Genomic DNA, 25,262 nt, shown 5'->3' on the forward strand with positions numbered 1-25,262 from the left:
CAACACTGCACGGGCTGATAAGTTCAGAGTTGGTCTGATAATTGACGTGACTTTAATTTGAAAGCGTCTCAGCTAATATCGGACTTCAGAGAAAAACTGAGTTGCACCTATTAATACGATCCTTAGACTTGAATGAAATTCCACCGATAAACTACCAGTCTTGGAGCTCACACAGTCCTTTTCATCCTGGACAAAGGATCATTTTCAAAGAGAACTTATCGTGAAAGAGCCTTTGACAAAGTATAATGCACAGGAGAATGATACCATAAGAAGCGTAGTGATATGAAAATAGTGAATATAATTTACTTCAAGCGGAATTCTGCGGTTTATCGTAAATTTCTTAGATTTTTTTTAGTTTGCATGTCTTGCACGGGATTTTCAAAACGTTCTGGTAAATCGCGGACATTTTGTGCTCGATAAAACCTGATTTTCATAAAGTATTTGAAACCAGAGGGTCCTTGGCTCGATGCCCAAGATTGCGTGGATTTTTTAATTTATAACCCGGTATTACATTCCCGAAAAGGAATTGACGTCGAAATCCAGGCGAACGTAAAAATTAAATCTAATCTTCAACATGTATTAAAAATATTGTTGCTACGATCCCATATTGAAGTAGTATAAAATCAGAATATGTTAGTTTTGTATAACGATAGAAATTTTGTTTTGTACGCAAGTGTGGCTACACTAAATAAGTCCATCACCACGCGGCAGTGTGCTCAAGTTGTTTGCCAGCTATTATTATACGTGACACATAATTCACTTTTACCCGCTGGCTGATGTGCCACTTTTCATCCAACGCGTCTCATTACCGAGATACATCACATACACCCTTAATGTGATGAGTTTTACTCAAAACATATGTGATTTGATTAAAAATGCTCGTGAAATTTGTGATAAAGTCTGCTTTGGTTACGAGTTTTGTTAATATTGTGTGAACTAAGAATGTAGGATGTAGATACCTGAATAGCGGCAATAGCCTAGTTGGGTGTGGAACGAACTGCCGATACGAATGTTCGCAGGTTCAAATCCCAAGGGCACACACCTCTGACTTTTCTAATAAAATTATATGGGTATTCTTTGTGAATTATCGCTTGTTTTAATGGCGAAGAAAATCATCGTGAGAAAACCTGCATACCTGAGAAGTTCTCTATAGGAATTTTGAGGGTGTGTGAAGTCTACCAATCCGCACTAGGCCAACTTGGTAGACTAAGGCCTAATCCCTCTCAGTAGTAGAAGAGACCCGTGCCCAACAGTGGAACAGTATATAAGACAGAGCTGATATAAGCATATCGGTAAAAAATGTAGAAAACTCCGTAAAAGCCATTCAGTTTTGTCTGAAGACTGTATTAGGTTAACTGAGGCCATACAAACGCTCGGCAAAACCTAACGTAGGTCGAGTGCGGTCAATGAGATTATCGGCTGCTTTAAGCCCCTCCCTCCCGACCTTTCTACCCTTCCCTTTCCTCGATACATCAGCAAACCACCATTTTTTTTTTTGTTTTCGCGGAGAAAGTACCTTATTACTACCGCCCAGTCTTCGCGGGGGGTGACTGAGCGGTTATGCTGGGGTAACCGTGCCTTACGGCCCGACGTATGTACAACTTAACCTACGCACGGCCTACCAGCTAAAACTTCGCGGTGGCCCTCTTCGGCGCATTTGGGACGGCTGCGGGCTTCCTCTGACGTTTTAGTGTCTAAGACTACGACCGCAGCCGTCCCTGTGCGGTGCCGCCTTGCGGCCCGTCTCCTATGGGGGAAGGGGGGGGGGGGGCTCAGAAGCCCCCGCGCATCAAAGGACGTCTACGGCAGTATGAGGCCAACAACACACTGCCGTCCATCCCGGGGGTCAACCGAAAAATGTGCAAAATGCACAAAAATGCACTAGGGCGGACTGCTGCCCGCCGACGACCCCCTATTAGCAACCCACCTAAATTATTGTCTAATACTTTTCTATGTGGACGGGCAGCGGTCCCATAGCGAGGGTATAAATAGCTTGAATAAAGCAGAAAAAAGGTTTGAAACGTTAAGTACTATACTATTACATCATGAGACCGGACACACGCAGCGAAAACTGGATATCCTAGTTGAACCTATGCCTACCCCTTTGGAGCTAAAGGCGTGGTTTATATTTTATTTGTACACGTTCCATTATAACCAACCTCTTAATACAACTTTTGTTTAGACAATTTCACTATCACCTTCCACACGAATGAGTAAGTAAGCGAACTCTTGTAAACAACCCTGTTGCCTTAATTCTCCATTAATTCTCGTCAGACTGCGCAGCTCGGAAACTGATAGTTTGTTTGCAATCGAACTGTCTTTCGAGTTGTTTGTATTGGAAAGTTTCTGAATCATTGAACTGTAATACTAATGAAATTGATTATTTCTTTTATAAAGACTGAATAGTTTTTAATGTTATGTAAAGTTAAGCCTGGTCACGAGGCTTTTTTCGATTTATAAAGATTTAAATAGGCTTAAAGATTATTGTTATGTGTATAAAGGAGTAGCCAGAGACGCATATAGTGTATTTATTTATTTACAGATATATTAGAAATAGCAACAAATTAGGTGTATGCATGGTTAATTCACTCTATCTCCTATGAGCAAGCGTATTGCTTTTTTCAGGTCTTTTTGGAACTAATGAATTATGTTTACTATCGAAATATATGCGAACAAATATTAATTGCTTTTCCAGAAGACTGAATCTAGATATTGACTTTGTCTCTCCCATCAAAAGGCTTTTCATCGAAATATTTTAGGCTTTACTTTATATTAAATTTTGTGTCAATGTAAGAATGCTATTAAGAAATCGAGGACGCGCGTCTTTTGCCTAAGTGCCAAATATCATCTAAACTCCATAAAATAGTTTCTGGGTCAGCGGAATTCAAATTTTATTAGGAGTTGATCTCGGTCCTGGATTTATTTTACATCTAGACCCTTTTCTGTTATTTTAACAATTAAATGAGTAATTAACTAGCTGGTAGTAAACGACGTAACTGCCTATAAATAGTAACACTATCTTACTCCTTACTGATATAAGTGCCAAAGTTTGTGATAGCGTTTGGATGTTTGTTAGAAGTAAACTCAGAATCGACTGAACGGATTTGGATGAAATTTGGCCCACGAGTAAACCTTGTCCTGGATTAACACAGCAATTATTACCAAGGTAATTTGCTCTCGTGAAATTTTTGATCTGATTTTTTGAATTTTGGTCAGTGTTTTAGCGACTTTTGTAGTTCGAAAGGCTTCACACGGGCGAGACCGCGAGCAGTTGTTTGCTCGACTATTATAAACCAATATTAGGCACAAGGTCACAAAAAGACATGTGATAAAGCACTGTCTGGCACTACACAGAGATATACGCTCCCTATCACATCATTAGACGGAATATACACAGCGGATAGTTGGTGCACTAGTTGCGTTTCTGCGTACCTTCAGGGATCAAAGGCGTGTGTATGTATACATATATGTACGTACATTATATACCTATATACCAGAAATGTTTGAAATTTACAATGTTTAGGTCGTTTCAGTACTTTGATGTGATATCGTAGTCGAATTTTAGTAAGTATATAATATACAAATTCATTTATTATTACTAAGCAGTCTAAATGGAATATTTGGAGACTGGAGCACAGGACAGGGTATTTGTGTTCTGCAAATATTTGCGACATCCTAAATCAAATGAAGTTCTTATTGACAAAGACAATATACGTATTTTATCATTTACCTGTGAGTAAGAACTATGTACGTTAAGTATATAATTATAATTAATATTTTACACGTACTTATATAAAGTTATTATGTACATACAGTTATGTATAATGTTCCCGGTAACGTTCAGATTAGCATTAATTAGGTTCACATGGCTTAACAGCACACCGATCTATTAACACGCCGCTATCTCTATTATTAATAATTAATTAATCTTTCACTGTAATTAATAGCTTCAATTATTATGTAAATGTATGCGGTAGTGGGTGCATCATGTTCGGTATAGCGGCGATGATTGAACTTAGTTTAGACTGGCAAGATTTCGTAGCAAACGAAACAAACAAACAAACACACGCATTTATCCCCGAAGGGGTATGCAGTGGCACAACCAGGGCACCCACTTGTCGCCAAGTGTGTTCCGTCCCATGATGTGATAGGGGGCGAGCCTATCGCTATATCGGCCACAAATTCCAGACTCTGGGTTGATACTGAGCAGAAAAACCCAAATATAATGCCTGACCCGGGATTCGAACCCAGGACATCAGAGAGCTGCCGTAGCAATACATATTAATTTTGGCATTGCGTTGATAAATGATACTACATACTCGTCCTTACCACTGCTAACAATGCGCAACTAATCACTTAAAAATAACGATCGCAAAAACCAAAAATTCTAGCTTTAAATTTCTGATGTTTTAGTTTGTAGTATAGTGCGATTTATTGACTGAAATAACTGTAGAAATCATGAATATTTACACAACACAAATTAGTGCTAGTCATGTCTTGTTTTTTCGCGTCTGTTGTCCCATGGAACTTTTTATGATCACGGTAACCCTTAAGAGATTAGGCAGAGGTAACAGTAGAACAAAAAATGCAGCCACAGAAAAATGACTGTTGTCTACTTATTTTTCATAGTTATATTAGCAAACTATAACGAACAATGTTCGTCTAAATATGTAGTAATTAAAGCAAGAAACTGAACGATACATAGCCAACAATAATTCGAACCAAACTCAAAGCACTACTCTCAAAGGAACGAGAGATGTTAATTGAAATAAAAGACAATTGTTAACTGCGGCTAAAAGCCTTCGCGTTATTGTGATATTTCTAAACGAGTTGTATTGTATAGTTAAAGTCTCATAATGTACTGCAAGCACATTTGAAGATTTTACAAACATATTTGCTAAGTGGACAGTTAATATTTCCAACTCCTTATCTTTCTATTTAATATCATTGCGAAATAAAAACAAATTAGTGTTCCCTGAGTCTCGCAGAGCTTCACTGCTCATAAAATGTGTGCCACTGCTGATCCTGGCTTACATGAGTTGTAGTGGTGGGTGTGAGGGCGAGAAAGTCTCTAAACAATTTGATATATCTATATAATTTATTTCGTTTAAGTTTTTTCAAGTCTCAGTGGAGAAAGTGTTTTTCCCAATGGTACCTATCGAAGTAGATCATACAAGGACCTTTCGTCTAGTAGAAATAATGTGCGTCGTTTTTTGATATATACACTTATTTTATGTAAATGTGAAACGCGATAATTTGTTTACCCGCCGTCTAGACAGGATATTGTATCTCGGACTCGTTCTTGAGTGATTCGTAAATACTATAGAATTGAATTTACATTTGCCTGAGCTTTGAATCATTTTATTAGAAAGGGCAAAGTATTTATGAAAGAAAAAAAAGTATTTTATTTGGCACAAACACAACTGACAGGCAAGGGTATCTTTTATAAAAGAAACAACACGTTAAGAGCTATAAACTATAATACAACTTTTTATATTATAATATACTTACTATCATATCTTCACGCCTTAGCCCGCATGAAAGAGTTTTCCGGGATAAAAGTCCCGGTATATATTTTCCCGGGATAAATAATAGTTCATATCGTTCTCAGGTTCGCAAACTATCTCCAGACCAAATTTCATCGCAATGCATTGCGCAGTTTTTGAGTTATTGCGATCAGACAGACGGCGGGGGGACTTTGCTTGTACTATGCATATACTAGTAGTGAAGTGTGAAATTTTATACAAAGGAACCTGACTTAAAATAATATAGGTACTAATATGCATAAATGCTCTGCAATCCATGCTAATGATAATTAGATTTTACATAAATTAGGAAAGGGAAGCCGGCAGATATCGGGTTATAATGAATGCCACTGGTATATAAAGCCCAATGTAGAGCATCTCTTCTCCTCCAGAGGCCTTATTCTCTGTGACACTGTAAACGCGTAACGCGGCTGTGTCATGTTAGCTTCATGAAATAGTAGAATGGTATTCTGTATGCCCATTTCTATTCTCTTAAACATGACAGTGCGTTACGAACTTATTACGTTCAAAATAACGTGTGGCATAGAGAATCAGGCCCTGAGAGTGTTTTTAGGTCAGTTCTTTTGGTTGATTTTTAAATTTCACTATTGCTGTTCGTAGATGTAGATATAAAAAGCGTATTAAACAGTACAGCGGGGTTCAAAAACATTACGGTATGCATTGACGTCAAAAGTTTTGTTTCAAACGATTGTATGCTTTTATTTTCACGTATTTTCCAAGTTAATAAATGTTGTATAGTCACGATAGTAGGTATACTAATAATAATAATAATATCAGCCCTGTATTATATACTTACCCACTGCTGAGCACGGGCCTCCTATACTACTGAGAAGGATTAGGCCTTAGTCCACCACGCTGGCCTAGTGCGGATTGGTAGACTTCACACACCTTCGAAATTCCTATAGAGAACTTCTCAGATATGCAGGTTTCCTCACGATGTTTTCGTTCACCGTTAAAGCGAACGATACATTTACAAAGAATACACACATGATTTTAGAAAAGTCAGAGATGTGTGCCCTTGGGATTTGAACCTGCGGACATTCGTCTCGGCAGTCCGTTCCACACCCAACTAGGCTGTCGCCGCTTGTATGATAGTAGGTATTAGCCGGATATTTTTAACACAAAAATAACTTTCTTGATGGTTGAGGGACGTTTTAAAACGAAAATGTATTGCGGGTTGTTTATAACTGCTATTGAATATGGGTTGTTTGTAGGAAATATTAGCTATAATATGTTTATGTGAGTTATTTTTAGTAACAAAACGTGTGTTTTTTTATAAGGGCACAGTAAAGTGACCTCACTAAACCCGATGGTAAGTGGAGGGGGATCCGATAGAACATCAACTGATGAGTGATGATTACCCCTCGACAGTCGACACAATTATGCCGGCCTGTTGGAATCGATTCTACACAGGCTGATCCCGGAACGCGATACACTTACGTGGGCCACTATGGCGGGTTTTAACGCCGCGTGTACGGTGGTCGCTATCCGGGCCGGATATAAAATATATCCTAACACCAGCATGGTATTGTTATCTAAATACTTAATTAACCAACGCTAGCTATATTCAGTCGCAACATAATGTCGAATGTGGAATTTAGAATCACCATCCAATATTAAACCCGACACACCTATAATCTACAGCACTCGGCTAACAAGCAGTCCCCAAATTGCATATGGAAATGTCAACGAACTATTTGTAGGTATCAGACGCCGGTACCAAAGGAAAATAAACGTTGTAGTAACGAACACTACGTCGTGGCAGACTCGGAACTCTCAAAGCTCAGTATATCGTACTGTGAACCGCAAGCAGCTGCGCCAGACGTCAGCCATTACTAGTGCAACTCGATTGCATCTCGAAAGTATTTCGTATGCAATAAATCAGTCGCCGGACACGATTGAAAATAAACGCAGTTAAGTTAAACTAAAACTAAGACTTTCCTGGTCACTAGGCGAACCGCCCCGAAAGGATACAAAGTCTCGAAACGTCCAGAGATAATTAAAATATAAAAATCGCGCTAAAAAATGATTTAATTTTAATGTCTAACATTCGCGTAAACATAAAAAAATCATTAATAAACGCAGTAATAACGTACAAGACACTACAGAGCAGACTCGGCTTGGAATTAAAAGTTCAGGATATCGTATAGTAGAGTGATATTATTTATTATTTTAGCGATATTTGCAGTAGCAAATCGCAACCCGCAAGCAGCTGTGCCAGATGACACTATTAACTAGTGCAACTCGATGTAAAATCGAAATTATTGCTTGTACGATTTTAATTTGTTCCTATTTTCGGAAGGTATTATTATTAATTTCTTTGGTTTATTTTTCTAGTTTAAGCTAATGAGATAAGGTATTTCTTCAGTAGCAAGACTTATCAAAATTTCATATTATTTATATTTTTGTTTATTTTCGTAAATTTATCAACAATGTGTAATTGATTGTTTTACATGTTTTTTATATTAGTAGCTCGGATACAAGACCATACGCAACATGATACAAGAGTGCGTTTTCTCAATTCTCGTACACACGCAACTAACAATGATAACACTTGATGTCATCATCAGAGATGTAATTGAACGATGACGAATCCGATGGTACAATATTCGACGCACAATCACGTCACGGTGCTCAAAATTTAATTTCGTGTTTCACGTGAAAGTCGGTTGTACGAAATCGGTCCACGGCATCACATAAAAACTAATTCATGTATGTGAGAAAGCAGTGAACACGTAAGTTGCCGCGTCGTGTGTGAATCGTTTTTGAATAGTTGAGGAAGTACATAATGTCATATGGATTGCTAGATTACCTATTGTTCCTAATGATGTCGCCATCTTGCAGATTTTAGTTTCAACAATCTTCAGTATTCAGGTGAACTGACAACACTATGAAACATTCCATTGGTTAAGTTTTAAGAACTTCCATGACAAATATCTAGAAACCATATTGCCATTTGGAATTTGGATACAGTGCGTGACATAATAATAATTTTTCTGGGCATTATGAGTCTAAATACCCTATCGTTTGAGGATTACGTAGCTTGTCCAGCTCAAAAGGAATTTTCATTGTGAGTTAATACCTATCGTTTTAACATTGCCAAGCGTGTTCGTTTCGTTATCGAGAAAGAAATGAAGATCGAGAACAAATAGTAGTGGTTATGTCAAGGCACACGCTCCTGGTACATTACGAAAACACAAAATGTAGGACTCTCACCTATTCTTTGGAGTGTGATGAAATGCGAGGGAAAAGTACTTCTATACAGATTTTTTCTGAGTCCGCATTCTGCTAACAATGGGCTTTTACATAATACGGAATGTGGACAGTAATACTGCAGAATTACTCTGTATTTCACATAGGTTAATGTAGAAATCAGTTTTCGACTGAATTTTAGCTTTATTTTGTGTCCTGGTATTTGTTAAGAAACATCCAACAATGAAAAGATTTCTGGCGTGCAATCGTTACACTTAAACATATTATATTTAGGCAAAGGTATCCGTGATTCACCAAGTCATTCGTTCCAATTATGTTTGTTTTTTTGAAATGGAGGATTTTGAAAGGAGCAATTTGAAAAATAAATCCTGACCTGTCATAACACCAATTTTTTAAAACAAAACTTCACCATTTATATAGAAGTGGCAAAAAAAATCTGTCTCCTAGCAGCTGATGATGATGAGCTTTAGTATTTACCTAAGTAACCACCACAGGTACATTACATTGTATGAAGTTAATATGTTTTCATTTATTGTCCTTGTGTTAATATAAGTTCCGATGTGGTCGGCATGTCCTTTTGGATAAAACTCCTAAATATAAGACTAATAAAAAAAAAACTTCACCATTTTACAGTAAAATCCACTGAATAATATCAATGATTAATGAATTGTATAAGTAGGTAAGTGTTTTGTACAATTTCTGAGTAAGTATGAAATATGTATTGTGTTTGGTTTTCCCATAAAGTAATATATATTTAATTCAAAGCATATGACGTGGTAAAAGAGAATGCCGCTGTTCGTTCCCTTATATAGTATGCATTGGAGAATATGAGTGAAACGTTTTTGCATAATTACAATGTATGTATGTAAATAACTGTTTTACATGTTTTGTGTATATTATAAAACTGTAGACAGATCGTCACTTGGGTAAAATATTTCAACTTACGACACAGATTACTTGAAACTTAAAAAGGTTTTATCTTGAAAATGAATAGCCTGAGCATTGACTTAGAGTTCAGATACAGGTGCCTAGAAATATAGTAATCCAATTTATATTAATAATAATATTGAAGAACAATTTTTATCTTTATTCAAAATCTAGAAAAATTACTTAGTTTCCTAAACGATGAAATGTCGGCTTGTTCTGTTCAAATATTTTTCTTAGGTTTTTGTAAGGTTTCACCCCCGATGGTACCAGGACATCGACACTCTTCTCTCTACTTAATTTCTTATGTCTCTCAACGATAATAGCAGTTTATTTAGTATAAGATTCACTCTTAGCTAAGACCTAACCAAGTAGATTTATTGGTCTATTTCAAAAATTCGTACCACTAAACAAATTTTAAAACTTTGTTATGCTTTCTAACTTGTCAAAACAAATTCAAACAATAACACACTGTGAAAATATTACGAAGTGGGTCGTGACTCGTGACGCGTGCGTTCAGAATCGCGCAGATTTCTTGCCCGACCTTACTTATTGTGAGACGATGCGAGACTAACTCAATGCATATGAGTTTCAGAATGTTTCCGCGCGCATTAACCGCAATTTTGCAGTATTCGAACGCGTTTTTGTTATTACGAAAGTGAAATGTTTGATGATGCATCCGGGAATTTACTTTGTGGCTGAATTGGCAGATTTGTCGGCACGTCATTGGAAGCGATGTGACTGGATGATGAAGAGATGTGACTAATGCTATACACCTCATTACTCTTCGAAGAAACATGAAGGAGTCTAATGGAAATTGTAGTTCCACCACTCTTTTTTCCGGGGCAAAATGTGTTAATGCGACCACGAGGGATGAGTGGAACGGTTATGTTGGTTTTACCTTCCTTACGGCTCAATTTCTACACTCGGCACTATAGCAACATCCGAACGAGCCTAAGATCGAGTACCTAACCATATTATACCCTACACCGGCATACCAACCAAAACGCGCGGTGGTTTTATTTGTCGCATACGGGGCGGCCTCGAGGTATCTTATTGCACTAAGATAGCTTCCCGGAACCGTCCTAACGCGACCAACCCTTATCGCAGAGAGAGGGTTGACGTTAGCAGACGACCAACCATGAAACCTTAACCAAATCCTTTCTGTAAAATGATAACAAAAGTGTTGCACCCACGCCACGTCAGAGGGGTATAAGGTAAAGTAGACAAAGAAGATAGCGGACTAATCTATAGTATAGAATATCTTTGAAGATAGTACATAATCCTCTTTACGCATGTTACAATTACCAACCAGAAATATGTCGTTACTTGTTCAAATATACAACTCGCTACTACGCGTGTTTCACTAACTCCAGAATAACGTCTGAAGATGTTGAAACACTACATAATTCAGCTCGGTTCGGCGCTGATTAAATTTGTTATTTGTTGTAACACGAGTGTGGTTGTCTGAATTTGATTAGCTCCTTGATTTGTTTGGTAGGCAGGAAGATAGCTGTAAGTAGAAACAAAGAAATAATAGTATGAAATGGCATTTATTCTCTTTCTCAATAAGAAACAAATTCCTTAATTATTTTCTGCTTGAATGATACTGCCTTAGTGCTAGAAGTATTTATTTAAACACATGAATTTGGGACAACCCTAAACACACATTTGGCCCTTAAAAGAGGGTTACCGGGTCAATGTCACCTGTGATAATCTGTTTATTTAAAACCGTCCTTATTTCTGACAACCCTATTTCTCAAACACGAACTAAACATATGCACACATTTACCCCTTAAAAGGACGAGCTGGTTCAATGTCATCTGAGATAATCTCTCTCGTAAATCGCACGCAGCGTCTTCATCAAAGTAATTTTCCGCCATTTTCCTTTGAATTAACGTGGAAGCGAGCGAGCTGTCGCCGAACGAGCGCTAACGAGCGGAACGAGCGCTTCTCGAGCGGTGTTTAATGTTGTAGTTACTATATTACCAACGGCACGGACGGGTTAAGTGCTCGTGATCTACGCTTAGACGATGCTTTTGATGAGCGGATGGCGAACTGTATAAAACACTTTGTTATGGATTTGTTCCTCAACTTTGTACTTAAAAACATTCATTTAAAAACATGATATAGTCATTTTTAACCATCTTATTAAGGAGGAGGTTATCAATTCCACGTGTTTTTTTATTTCTTACTTTTCTAATTTTTATCGTTTTATAGTTCACTGCGAATATGGATATATCCGTAAGTGTATTTCTGACTGAGAGTGTGATGTTGCCGCTGCGACAAATTCTCTTAGAGTAGTAGGGTGGGTGTGTAAAATTAAAAATACTTTTTATTGATATTTTGTTAGAAACAAACACTTATTATTATAAAAATATTTGTTTTATAAGTATGTAGTTTCATTTAGTAACACAATGTCAAAATTACCCTTTATTAATGTGTAAGTATGGAAGTTAAAAATAAACATATAGAATACACATATTTTTTACCACCATCAAAAAAACGTCAGTTAATACACCCTAAAAAGTATCGCCAACTTGTAGAAGCAACTAGTGTGTCGCTTACTTACTAAGAGTTTGCCTCTATCCACTATGGCCCTATAATGTGACACTGTTGGAGACTTGATGCTCACCACCAGTCGAGGGTCTTGATCGTTTCGTTATTAGTGAAAAAAAAAATAATGAGCAGGAAAAAATATTGTGAATCATTATGCGTCGGCCCGCAAAGAGATTGGTCGGCTCATATATTTGACCTAATCGTTTCGTTATGTAGTGAAAAAAAAGAACAGGAAAAAATATTGCAAATCATTATGCTTTGGCGAAAATACTGGTCGGCTGATATATTTAACTTACGGAAATGACTCATTGCCAAACCCAAAAAACTTTAAAAAAAAATACAAGTTATCTCAAATTTTAAAATAACTACAGGCGATTAGACAATAATCTTTGCACCTGAACATTATATTTTTTTCTGTTTGCAATTTATTGTCTCTTTATGAAGGTGCTTTTTAAACTTCTTATTGAGAAAATGATATTTCATTGCAGACGTCAAGTTGTTCGCAATACTATAAAAGTGGATTTGAGCAATATCTCAAGTAAATTCTGTATCTAATAAGTAACAACAAACGATTTTAATTAAGTTCCAACACTCAATAGTCTGAGATTGATAAACGACTTACAAAATTACAATTCAAGCAAAATAATTAATCAAAATTAGGACATGTCCCAATCCACTCATAAAATAGAACACCCTGGTTATAAATTAAATGATGCTCAGTTTGACATTTTCGTGAAATTCCTGAGAGGTCTTCAAATAAGGCTATTAAAATTGGGAAATGAGAAAATACAGACAACATAAATTACTTGGTAGGCAGAGACAGATCTACCAAGTAGGACTAAGTTAAGAGAAATTGGCGGACTCTGTTTTTAAATTTTTATAACCGAATTTTAATAACATTTTTAGCAATAAAAGCGAATTCTATTTAAGTATTTAAACGCGGACATAGTATATAGTGAAAAGTGTTACTGAAAACGCAGCTATGAAAATTATGCTGTTTATCTTCATGTCATTGCTTCACTTATTTATCCTCGTTCATATACTTTAAATAAACATGCGAAATTTATTTAAATCTGATATCGTCTACAGAGAAAAGTGATGCTGAAAACGAAGTTATAGAAATTGTGCTGTCCGAGTTTATTGTCATGTTAATATTTCACCTATTTTCCATTGTTCACGTACTTTAAATATTTTTCCACTCCAGACTCCACTATGGCCAATGGCTATCGGCTTCCTCTTACCTTCACGTTTACAAACTCCCGGCGCTTAATAATAACGCATAAACAATCTTATCTTACTAACATTATTAAAGCGAATGTTTGTAAAAAACGTTTAGATGTTAGAATGCAAACACAGAAACCGCCGAACAGATTTTAGCTCACGGATAAAAACAAGGGCTACTTTTAACCCCGGTAATTTGTTCCCCTCGAATATAAGTTTTTTTTCTCCTATTAAAATAAATAACGCCATGGATTGTTACAATGAGTACCTTTGCAGCGAAAAGGCTTTACACGCGGGCGACATCCAGTCCCAAATATACTCCACCGCTAGCATCTCGAGCCACATTCTCATCAGTTCGCTAATGAGCGCGTCGGCACCACGTTCGTTAATACCCGCGGATATTAATGGCGCTGTTGCACCACCGCGCCGCCTCGGGCCACGTCTTTTGTACTACCCGCATTTTGACGCCTTTGTCATGAAACGTTATGACCGAACGCACTATGTTAGTTTTATTATGGTTTTATGCTACTATCTTACAGTTGGGTGTTTACATTTGCATTTCTTATGTTTACGCAAATGTTAGACATTAAAATTAAACTATTTTTCGGATTTTATTATTGTTTTATATCTCATTTTTTTCCCAAAGTTTCGAAGACTTTGCAGCCTTCGTGGTCACGGGGGCGGGGGGGGGGGGACCTCAATTAACACACACTTAATTTGCGTTTCTTTTTTGCTTGCCAATGAACCTATGCGTAGGATCAATAAAAATACCTCAGACGAGTAGAAGAGTTTCGAACGTTTTTTATTGGTAAACTTGGACTGCGCCACACTTACAAGCCATCAAATTGTATATAATTAACAGAGGGTTATTATAATATCTTTATATTGTTAACAGTTTTCCCGCCATTCCCCGCCCGACCACGCTGCCGTCATGACGCTGCACTGGTGGATGCACTGGTTTTGGGTGACGACGCTGCTCATCCTAAACGGTAAGTTGACACCTTCATTACATCGATATCCCTGGAAATGTAGCCAAGATGGTATTGTACAATTAACAATTATTAACTCTAATAAAATGTATTTTGATATTGATAAACTGTAATAAGATAGATTTTTTTATTGCTTTGAATGACGAGACGAGCTTGCCGTTCGCCTGATGGTAAGCGATACGACCGCCCATAAACAGAAACACCATCCAACACCTTGAATTACAAAGTATTGTTTGTTATTCCACTGCGCTCGCCATCCTGAGAAATGAGATGTTAAGTCTCATTATGTCCAGTAGTTACAAAATATTTATTTACATATTTCGTTTTAAAAATCATATGCACCCAGACATCAAACAGTATAGTTAGTTATAGACCTGAAATCAGGACCAAATTGTGCTACAAAAGTTATTACCAATATCTCGTTGTCTTACACATTGGGAATGTTCATGTAACAAGATCTCAGATGTCCTTAGATATTAATAAAAAAACATATTCACAGTAAATATCCTTATATGCGCATTAAAAACGTGCAAAACACGATATGGAACATTTATAAAATATTTTATAATGGATTTTTGGTATTTCACGGTTGATTGAATAACCAACGCATAAGCGCACAATTTTTGGTATGTCAATCTTACTAATTTTCGATCTATATAATATTTGAACTCTTTGGATGCATAGCATTTTGCATATTTACCGCATTTGCACATGATATATCCCTATATCCCTTGGTCACGCCATCACGCGTGAACGGCTGGACCGATTTCACTATTTTTTTTGTTGTGTTTGTTATTGTCAGGAGACGGATCTTATGAAAGAAAAAATTAAGGAAGTTGAGTGGAACGTTTGAAAATTTAAGAAAAGTTAATTTCTAGAATGCGCTCTGCAAATTCATAGTTGACAAGACAACGCATGTCGGGTCAGCTAGTAATACAATAATAATTAAGAGGAAAATATTTCCACCATGGCAAACATTCGAACTTCCGTAGACACTCGGAGATTAGTCACAATATTTTCTAAGAAAAGTAACTCAAAGCTGTTTCCCAGTAATGCAGATATAAAAATAAATTCACAGTAATGTATAAAATTCTCAATAAGCTTCCCTACCTTTTTGTATTCTACTATTTTTGTTTACCTTTAAACAATAATATTGAAGGGGAAAATGAAAGGGAAATCGATCAATGTTAATTAGGTTTAAAATAAACTGTTTATACCCAAACATCCTTGTACTAACGTGTTGTTTACGAATAAACTTAATTAATGTAAGGTACATATATGATATATGCATTATTATTACCTAGTGGCTGTTTATTTTTAAGCCAAGATAAAGAATGAATGGAATTAAAATAAAATGAACTGAATTGCAAAAAAACATTTCCTTATAATAAGCTATCAGTGGCGAAGGGATTCCTGCCGGCTCCTTTCATAATTTACGTAAAATCAGATTGTCATTAAAACAATTAGTAGACCCCATTCATATATATATTCATATATATATACCTATATGTTGGTATGGCTTTCATTTCGAAAAATGTCACCTTTGGCCACTGTCAGCTATTATCAGTTTCGCTTGCATATTGCTATTGGTATATATTTTTTATTTATTAGTTATATATAACAGTCACAGTACTATAGCAATGTTATACAGATGAAGTAATAGTAAGTAGTAAGTTTTTAATATCATAATTAGCCAGGTAGAAGGACCAATGGGCGAATTACCTCTAAGAATTATATAGAAATACTTAACCGAGTCATGTTAAATTAAATCGATCCAATCATCTTTAAGTCTTGCATGAAATTCATCAAATTTCGTAATTATTCAAATTAATCCATGAAATAATCACATTACCATTTAGAGGTCGAATAGTATGTACAAGAAAACTAGGTCATTCGATAATACATGGACCATTTTTTGCGTCTATATTGCGCAGTATAGGAAATTTTGCAGAGTGAATCTCAAACAAAGCGGAATTGCTTTTTATCGATCAATATGCCGAGCGCAGAAAGTAAAAGTAACGTCGAAAAACCAAACAACAAACTTGTATACAATATTTACAGGAAGGAAATGTACTAAAATATTCTTTTATCAAAGACTACTTTTATCTAGATAGTTGTAGAGAGTAGGAATTCTCTTCATGACCACACAACTATAATGTTAAATCACATTATAAAATCACAAGAGTTACTACTGCTTAATATAGAAATTCATAAAATTTACAACTTAGGTGGAGGCTGCGAAATACCTAATTAGAAATCAAGAAAACCTAAAGCCTATTTAGTTCTCGATTCGAATACTTACGAGCACCGGAAACAAAAAAATCGTCACCGTGGTGCACACCGACAACAGACGAATTCAATATCAACCACATTTTGACAGTTGAAAAGCTAATTGACCTAAGCAACATTATTTTTTTGAAAAATTTTAACTAGGTTAAAAAAACATAGAAAAAATGCTGATTTTAAATATGTATGGAACTTAGTGTCGCAAAAAAATGTCTTTTAAGTCAATTAGCCTTTCAACCATGGATGACTCTATATGCACTATCCGGAAAAGCAATACATCATATTTTTTTTTTAATTTATTTATACATATATTATAACACCATACCAGTTGATACTAATGCGATGTTATACAGATTTAATCTTAACAATTGATTTCAATACATCTATGAGCTATTTCTGTGAATTCTGACAGGTTATATATAAATATATCCAAGTTCTGCAAAATATAGGCGACTAAACCTTCAGGCCCCAACTATTCACAGACAAAAGCGTTAACAACATCAAAACGAAGCTATAAATCATTTAGCGCTGTGCCCGCAACGCAATGAGCGTTTCCTTTTCCACCCACAGAACATTAGTCTTTATTATTGAACGCTAACGTGTTAGAGCATTGACAATTGCTATTATAGGGTGGTTGACTCCAGTTAATTTATTTTTAACAAACATTACTTAAAATTGTAAAACATTAACAGACACTTTGTGCGCATTCTCCACGAGTAACTTAGAAATGGTATATTTTAGGATCATAAATTGTTTTAGATTTTGAGTTTTTGAAAATGTGCCTCTGTTTATTTAAATGATTAAATATCATTGAGTGATAGTTTCTGGCTTAAAACAACACTTATGTCGGTAATATACCTAAATTCTATTAAAGCGCGTTCAAACAAACAAAAACTTCTGCTTTGTAATGAATATATAATAAAGGGAAAACACTGCCAAGAACTACGCTAACATTTACAAACTCTTCTCTCGCAAAATCATGAGGCTCTTTTGTAAAGACTAACTCAAATCCAATTTCCTTAGTAAAACACTGTTCAATATTCAACAAACGACGACGTGCCATCCCATCCGTTTTAATGTATAACTGGCAATTAACTATCATAATAGAACCTCATCATACGTAATGGAATGGGTTACTGTGAATTTCCACGAAGTACCTGATAGAATAGGTTCCTCTATTGTCAACATTGTTTAAGGAATATGTTTTGATTTCTTTTAAACGTATGACGTCACGACTCACTGGCAACTTGCTGGCAATCGTTTTACTGCACATAAACAGTTGCAATACAACCCAGAATGTTAGATTAAATCACACTGCATAACACATAGTCATCTAGTTAAATCTCAGATTATTTATTTTTACAAAATGCCAAGGGCATTGGATTTTTCTTCGTTTTAACATAAGCTTACCTGCCTTTGATTAAGTTCGTAGCCATTTCGTCATCATCATTATTTTTAAAACATCAGCACAATTATTAAGGTGCCAATGACTGCCAGATTGTAATGGCAGCAATGCATGAAATAATTATACAGTTAGCCCTCAACATTTTCAATCAGTCTCGTTTTATAGACATTCAAGAAAGTTTGCTTTTGCGGTTCTTTTACAAATACTCTGCTTTCATAAACATACAAGACAGTTTATTTTGGACCTTATAATTTATCGTAGACATAAACGCAACAAAAAATCTTGATATTGCGAAATTATTTTTTCCATTTTTATCCTGAATAATGTAGTTGATAGGAATTTTCATTGAGCTTGAAATAAAGCTCTACAGTTAAACATGGTAATTATATTTGTGGGCGTGTTTAATAAAAAGGTTCTCTGCTAAATGATTCATCTTAACTGGATAATAACAGTATTTTTCCTTCAATATCGGATAACGAGGGTCGAATTTGTAATGTCGGTTTAGTTGAACTGGCAATTTGTTCTCAAGGCATATTATCATCGACGTTAATCTAATTTACAAAATTTTATTTACGTTTGATAAAAATGTTTTATATTACTGATTCTAGAAGCCTACTAGTGTAGTTGCTTTTCAAAATAGAAGCAACATCATCCATAACATGAATTCACAATTATTTAGACGAAAACATAGTACAACATTCCTAGAACGTTCTAGAACCTAAATACAAATAACTTAAGACGTAAAACAATATAACAATGATTAAGCCAGTACATCCCCGATGCCACCGCATACAAGACATTTGCATTTGTATAGGAAAAACAAACAGACGAGTTAATGCACGCGTCAACGTTTACTCACCACACTCGTGACCGAAGGATTGCGTCGTAAGCAATTTAAACTTAGCACGTACACGTTGCGAAGTTGTGTTTGATTTGGTAACTTGTGGTGAAATTATGGGATTTACTGCTAGAGACGAAGGGGATTCACCTCTAGTTCTCAATACTATAATATCGCTGAAGGGAGATTTTGATGGTCTGGAAGGGAGTCTAGCAGCAGTTAAACTTAGCACGTACGAGTTGCGAGGTTGTATTTGATTTGGTAACTCATGGTGAAATATGGTATTGACTACTAGACGCGAAAGGGGTTCATCTCTAGTAATGAGTCTCTAGTCTGAGTCTATGATTTCGCCGAAGGGAGACTTTGATGGTCTGGGAGGGAAACCAGGAGCAGTAAATGAGAATTGTTGTGTTTCAGAAGACATTGATACTAGTATTATAACTGGGTGTAGGACATTTGATTTCTCAAGATAACTGGAGCTGTTTCAAACCAAGCCTTCATATTTCAAAGTGCTCAGTGGTAGTGGTGAAGCGTCCATTCATTCTGATTCCTACGGGCTTTCCTTTTAAGTTTATTTACGTTTGTCTTAGTTTTTGTTTTCTATTAAATTGGTAGCGTTATGTTAACTATGTTTTTTTTTTGTTTTGGGTTGCCTTTTGAAAACTTTCATCCTTCGCCACTGCTGGGTTGTTAGTTACTTAGCTATGAATAGTCGTGGTTATTGCCATTATTGTTTAAACGAACGTATGCTCTTTATAAAGTGAACTTCCATAAAAACAAAATCCAAATACTTCATCATAGAAAACAACTTTAATTTCACCATGGAAACACACAACCCTACCGTTCCCGAACATGTCGCGTCATTTCGGCGGATCCATTAACCTTGACACAAAGCCGGGCGGACACACGATCCGTCTGCGACACAGCGCGTGAGTCAGCGGGAACACCTTATAACACGGAATGACGTAGCATCGTGTGCCGCTAGTGCAGGTGATGGTTGTTCTATCGGTGAAGTGATTGATAAGACATAAATGAGGTATGTTTTCCTCATTAAGTTAGTGGCGAAGACATTAGCGATATAGCCCTGGGTTAATATTGCAAGGTTCTATGTTCATTTTTATTTATATTGTAAAAATAAGATTAAAATGTTTCATGTTGATATAAAAATTTAAAGAGACAATTCATGATTATCCGTTTATTTATCTTTCGGGATTATGAGAAATTTTCACTAAAAGATTTAAAATCATCTGATTGTATAAATATAATTCAACTACCTTATGCCTGCTATTAAATGTATCCACAGCCGTAATATTTACCATCAGTCGCGCGAATCGCGCGATTCATTATTTATTAAAAAAAAATATACATAAATAGGTATGTATGTATTAAATGATAATTTCAAAATTTGTTTATACATATAATACGAAATGTAACGACATAGGTACTTTACGCGTTACAATCGAACAGTATGAAATATAATTTCCACAGAGGTATATTCTGATGGCTTTTTATCCGGTATTATAAACTACGTCAATCCATTCATCATTATTTTCGTAATACACTTGGATTACATACCACTAGCAAGTCTCTCCGGGATTTGCGTTTGGCACTCTCCGAGATTCCGTCCACGTGTGCACTATATCTAGTTCACAAACCTGCGAGCTCATTCGTATGAAGTCGTACGAAATATCGGCCAATCATGGTCAAATCAGCCCCCCACTTGTCAAGCGAAGTTTTGAATGTTTTCTACAGGTAGATGAACAATGGTGAACAAATGATGGCAAACTAGAATGACACAGCAAGTCCGATGTTAAGTGCTACAACTGGAAACATTAGCAACAAAACCTTAATTGAGTTCTGTCATTAGCAATAGACGCAATGTATGTATATTTTTTTATGTCTTTACAGTTAAAGTATTTGTAAATGCATTTCTGATAATTAATAGGTAACCCACATTTATTGAGAAGAACTGCAAAAAAGGAACATTTCTCTGACTGCCAAAACTGCATTCTGCAAGGACAGTTTCCTTCGATTTCCTCAATGGGTATTAGGCAATCCCTTATCTAGGTAAAGGAATGGAAATTGCTTTGATATAGCCATTTCGTATGCGGGTAATTTCACTTAAATCGATGCGTGTTTGAAATACAATTCAGTTTCACTTTTATTGTTATCATTATATGCAACCATTGTATCTACCAGCGGGTGTTTATTACCGATTCCTTACTGCTGACCTACTTGCAATAGTGTGTTTTACAATAGTTCTCATTTCCCGTAGTTTAGTTGTAAGATCGATACGTAGGAACTAGAAACTTTTACTGTATGGAAGGTCAGCAAAAGTAAGTTATTCGGTTCATTTAGAAATGCTTTAGCTAATACAAGAAAGTTATTATTTCTCCCCCAAACCCCCTGTGACGTTGAAGGCTGCAGTCCTAGAAACGTCGGAGGAAAATTATCGTATACAAAAACTACAAAAAAATCCGAAAAACATAGTTTTATTTCAATGAAATATACTTCTAAAAACATTATTATGTTAGACCACCTACTTACATAAGCAATACCAATAGGTCTGTCTGGAGTCTGGACGTCTTTGGTAGCATCTTACGCCCAGAAGTGACCTCGTACCTGATAATGAGAATAAAAACTAGATGATCTTAGTCCAAATTCTAAATCCGTCCAACAGATAAATAGAGTAGAGTTTATATCTATTTACGTAATGTTAATCTAGTTACGAATGTTCGTTAGGGCTGCCACGTACGGGAGCTCTGATTAGGCCCCGGGATGTTGTGTTAGGTCCGGTTTTAGGATATTCCGATTGATAGATTACATGTTGATGAAGACACGTTTCGGATTAGTAAACATATGTATATAAATTATGTTGTATGTATAATATATTAGAGTAGTAAGTAGATTAGACAGAGGGACCGTATTGCCGCGTATGCCTGTATTACCACGGTTATTAACGTATCATATTTTAGGCTGTATTGAATTTGCAGTTTCTTGTTTAAATATTGTTTTCTTGGGTAGAAATAGTAATAGTTGACGTTCCCCGTGAGTATCGCATAAACGAATTCCAATTGTTTAATGTTTACATTTGAATAAAAATTAAATTCGTTTTTAGTATGTTTTTCAAAAGGCGACAACCCTAAATCCTACGGACACGTGCACTTAACAATATTACACATCTTTTCTAGGCCATTTTGAACAGTGTTTAGCCTCACGCCAAAGCCACGAAGCCGGCTAAGTTCTAGAAAAAATACGTAACGCTCACAATGTAGCGGCTTAATGAATTAGCGCCCCGGGCTGCGGTGTGGGCGGTTCGAAACTTGTTTACGTTTGTGATTGAATTGACCAGAGCCATATATGGCGGGATAGAATGGGAGAATTTTAATGAGATTTGTGTATTTGAATTTGGAATATAAAATTAGTTGAACATGGAGGTAATGTTTTGTGTAAAAGGATTTTAAAATTGTTAAGGTACTACTGGTGTTTTTGAATAAAATTGTTTAATCTTTTTGTTTAGTTTATAATCTGATAGCGTTGGCCTACGGCTCCGCTAGCGTAAAAAAAAGATATATATAAAGACGGTTAAACGAACATGCTCGGCTAATAAATAACAACATAACTAATTAAGAAACATGAGTAACATCATTCATAAATTTATAAAATTTATAAATCTTACAAGTCTTTGATAAATTTCAACTACACTACGCTGGTCATTCCGAGAGGTAGGTACAAGGCAAAAAATTAAGGAAGGAGCGCAAATGAAGGGCCTACAATGTCTTTCAAATTGGCAGAAGACAGATATAGTTATTTACAGCTTGACGGCTGAAATAGACAAGATTTTTGTACCCATTTATAGGTTTTTAATGATTGTCGAACACTTTTGTTAGCAAAGCGTGGATATATTTAACTTTGCATTGAAAATTTTATGAAATTGTACATTGTACTACATTAGACAATTTCTATTTCCTGAACTTTTCACAATGATATGTGCCCTTTTCGAAATTGCATATACAATTATAATAATCGTTGTTGTGTGGCATTAAATTTAAATTAAATCTCTACACTATCCTCTACTTCAGCACGCTAGAAACTTAGACCCTAGCAAATAACAAATAAAATACAAATTTCCGTAACTCAGAACTCGACTCGCAAACTTCCTGCATCCGTATACTCAAATCCTTGGCCATCTGTTTTGATATTAATGTACTCACAAATGTCGGGCAAGGTTGTTACAAACATAATTTGTAATTTAACGTTAAACTTCTTTGTTTGTCCCAAAGGAATAGTGTTTTATTAAAGTGGACACGATGCTGTTTTGGATACGATTTCTAGCCTCAATCTGAAGTTCTAAGAGGTGCTTATCATCATACGACACGGCAGTTATGTACAATCATTCCATTCCTTTATGTATCATAATGATATCAGCCCTGTATTATATCCTGTGCCATTGCTGCGCACGCGCCTTCTCTGCTACTGAAAGGGATTAGGCTTAGTCCACCACGCTAGCCTAGTGCGGATTGTTAGACTTCACATACCCTCATAATTCTTATAGAGAATTTCTAAGTTATGCAAATTTCCTCACGATGTTTTCCTTCACCGTAAAAGCAAGCGATAATTCACAAGGATTCCCTTTATGTATCTAAAGAAAGTCCATTTCGTATTTAAATGTTTTCGCAATAAAGAAAATTACACAATAAAGGTCTCAAATTGTAACAACGTCAAGAAATCATTTCAGTCAATAGGTTTGCGTCTTAAATACGTATAAAGCGTCCGTGAATGGAGCCCGATACAATAGAGGCTGGCTGCCCTCAAAGAAATTCGCTGGGAAGACAAATTATAAAAAAAATCTGTAGACTTGGGGACTTCTGTGATGCCGTGTATTTATAAACGTTTACAATTTTTATTGACTACCCGTTGGCATTGTTGTTTGCGTGTACGATATACCGCCTTGACTTCCCAGATTCTAATTCCGAGGCGGAAAAGTTTATTAGGCTTAATATCAGCCCTGGGTTCAGAGTCATATCAGAATACTTACCAATGAACCGTATCATTATGGAAAGATGCACACATGATAAAAAATCAGAGCCCTGGTTGCACTTTTGCCCAACACTTCGGAAATAAAGGCGTGATGTATGTTTAAAATCTTTTCCTGTGAATTCATTGCATGCTCCTAAATTATTCTTTAAATTTTACGTTGTTTTTCTTAAAGTGAACGAAATTGTTCGGATCGTTGACGTCAAAATCGAAATATTACTTGTTTCGAAATGTCTTTAATTTAGAATTTCAAGATTGTTCTAGACATGTGGGCAAGGTCATGACTAAACCTAACTCATGGCTGCAAAGCTAATTTCTCTTCCATGATACGATAAGATTCTATGGTCCATATTACTCCATATTTTGCAGCATGTTTAACTGCCAGACTCGGCCTCATGCAAAACCTTACAAAAAAATCCCTATCATTTTTAGGACCTACAAACATCAAAGTTCACTCACCATACAGCTAATAATAAAACCTTAATACTTTTTTTTTAAAATCCCATCTTTTTCCTTTTTATTTTTTCTTTCGGCATCGACCGCCCTCGACACGGCACTGACCCGTTCGATTCATTCAACGACCAATATCACAATTCACGGCTATTTATTAAAAACAATTAGGCTTTTTCTATGTTTACTTTTTTTCCACCGACACGTAAACTGAAGCGTTCCAATTAGTTTGAAGGTTGAGTTTTTTTTAAACTATAATTATAATTTAATTGGTAGACGCTAACAGGGTTTGACAGTGTAGTATTAAGCATGCTTGTTCTTTATTTTTATTATTATTTGTCAAAAAACCGTTCAATAATAAGTTTATCAACATTACTACACATTATACATACATTAAATTCTCCCACTTTAACGAAATAATAGTTGCTTATGGTAGAATATTGTATTCGCTCGGATAGCGACCACCATACAAAGTGTAAAAGTAAAACCCGCCATAGAGACCCACGAAGTGTCGCGTTCTGGGATCTACCTATATGTATAGTATATCCGATATCAAACAGACCGCCATAATTATATCAACTGGCGAGGCATAATCACATCTCGTCACACGACACTATCTGGAGCCCACTTCGCTTACCGTCACTGCCTTGCCTAAAAAAAAAAGAAAATCTCATATCAATCGTACTTTACACTTCAAGTACATTGTAACACATAGTCAACACAATATAAATGCGTTGAGAGGGCCACGGTTCGCTCTGACACTTGCCCGGTCCCCCACAAGAGCGATTTTGCAC

The 25,262-nt window shown here is 36.0% G+C and overlaps 1 protein-coding gene across 1 annotated transcript in view; it reads left to right on the plus strand.

Annotated features, from left to right (window-relative positions):
* Window positions 1-14,363: 14,363 nt before the first annotated feature.
* Window positions 14,364-25,262, plus strand: part of LOC115449076 — a 27,249-nt gene continuing 16,350 nt past the window's right edge. Inside the window, exon 1 of the mRNA XM_037442739.1 lies at window positions 14,364-14,452. Within this exon, the coding sequence (XP_037298636.1) occupies window positions 14,395-14,452 (58 nt within the window). The 5' untranslated portion in view covers window positions 14,364-14,394. The remainder of the gene's footprint in view (window positions 14,453-25,262) is intronic.

The sequence above is a fragment of the Manduca sexta genome, chromosome 25 (genome assembly GCF_014839805.1).
Source record: "Manduca sexta isolate Smith_Timp_Sample1 chromosome 25, JHU_Msex_v1.0, whole genome shotgun sequence".
NCBI lineage: Eukaryota > Metazoa > Arthropoda > Insecta > Lepidoptera > Sphingidae > Manduca > Manduca sexta.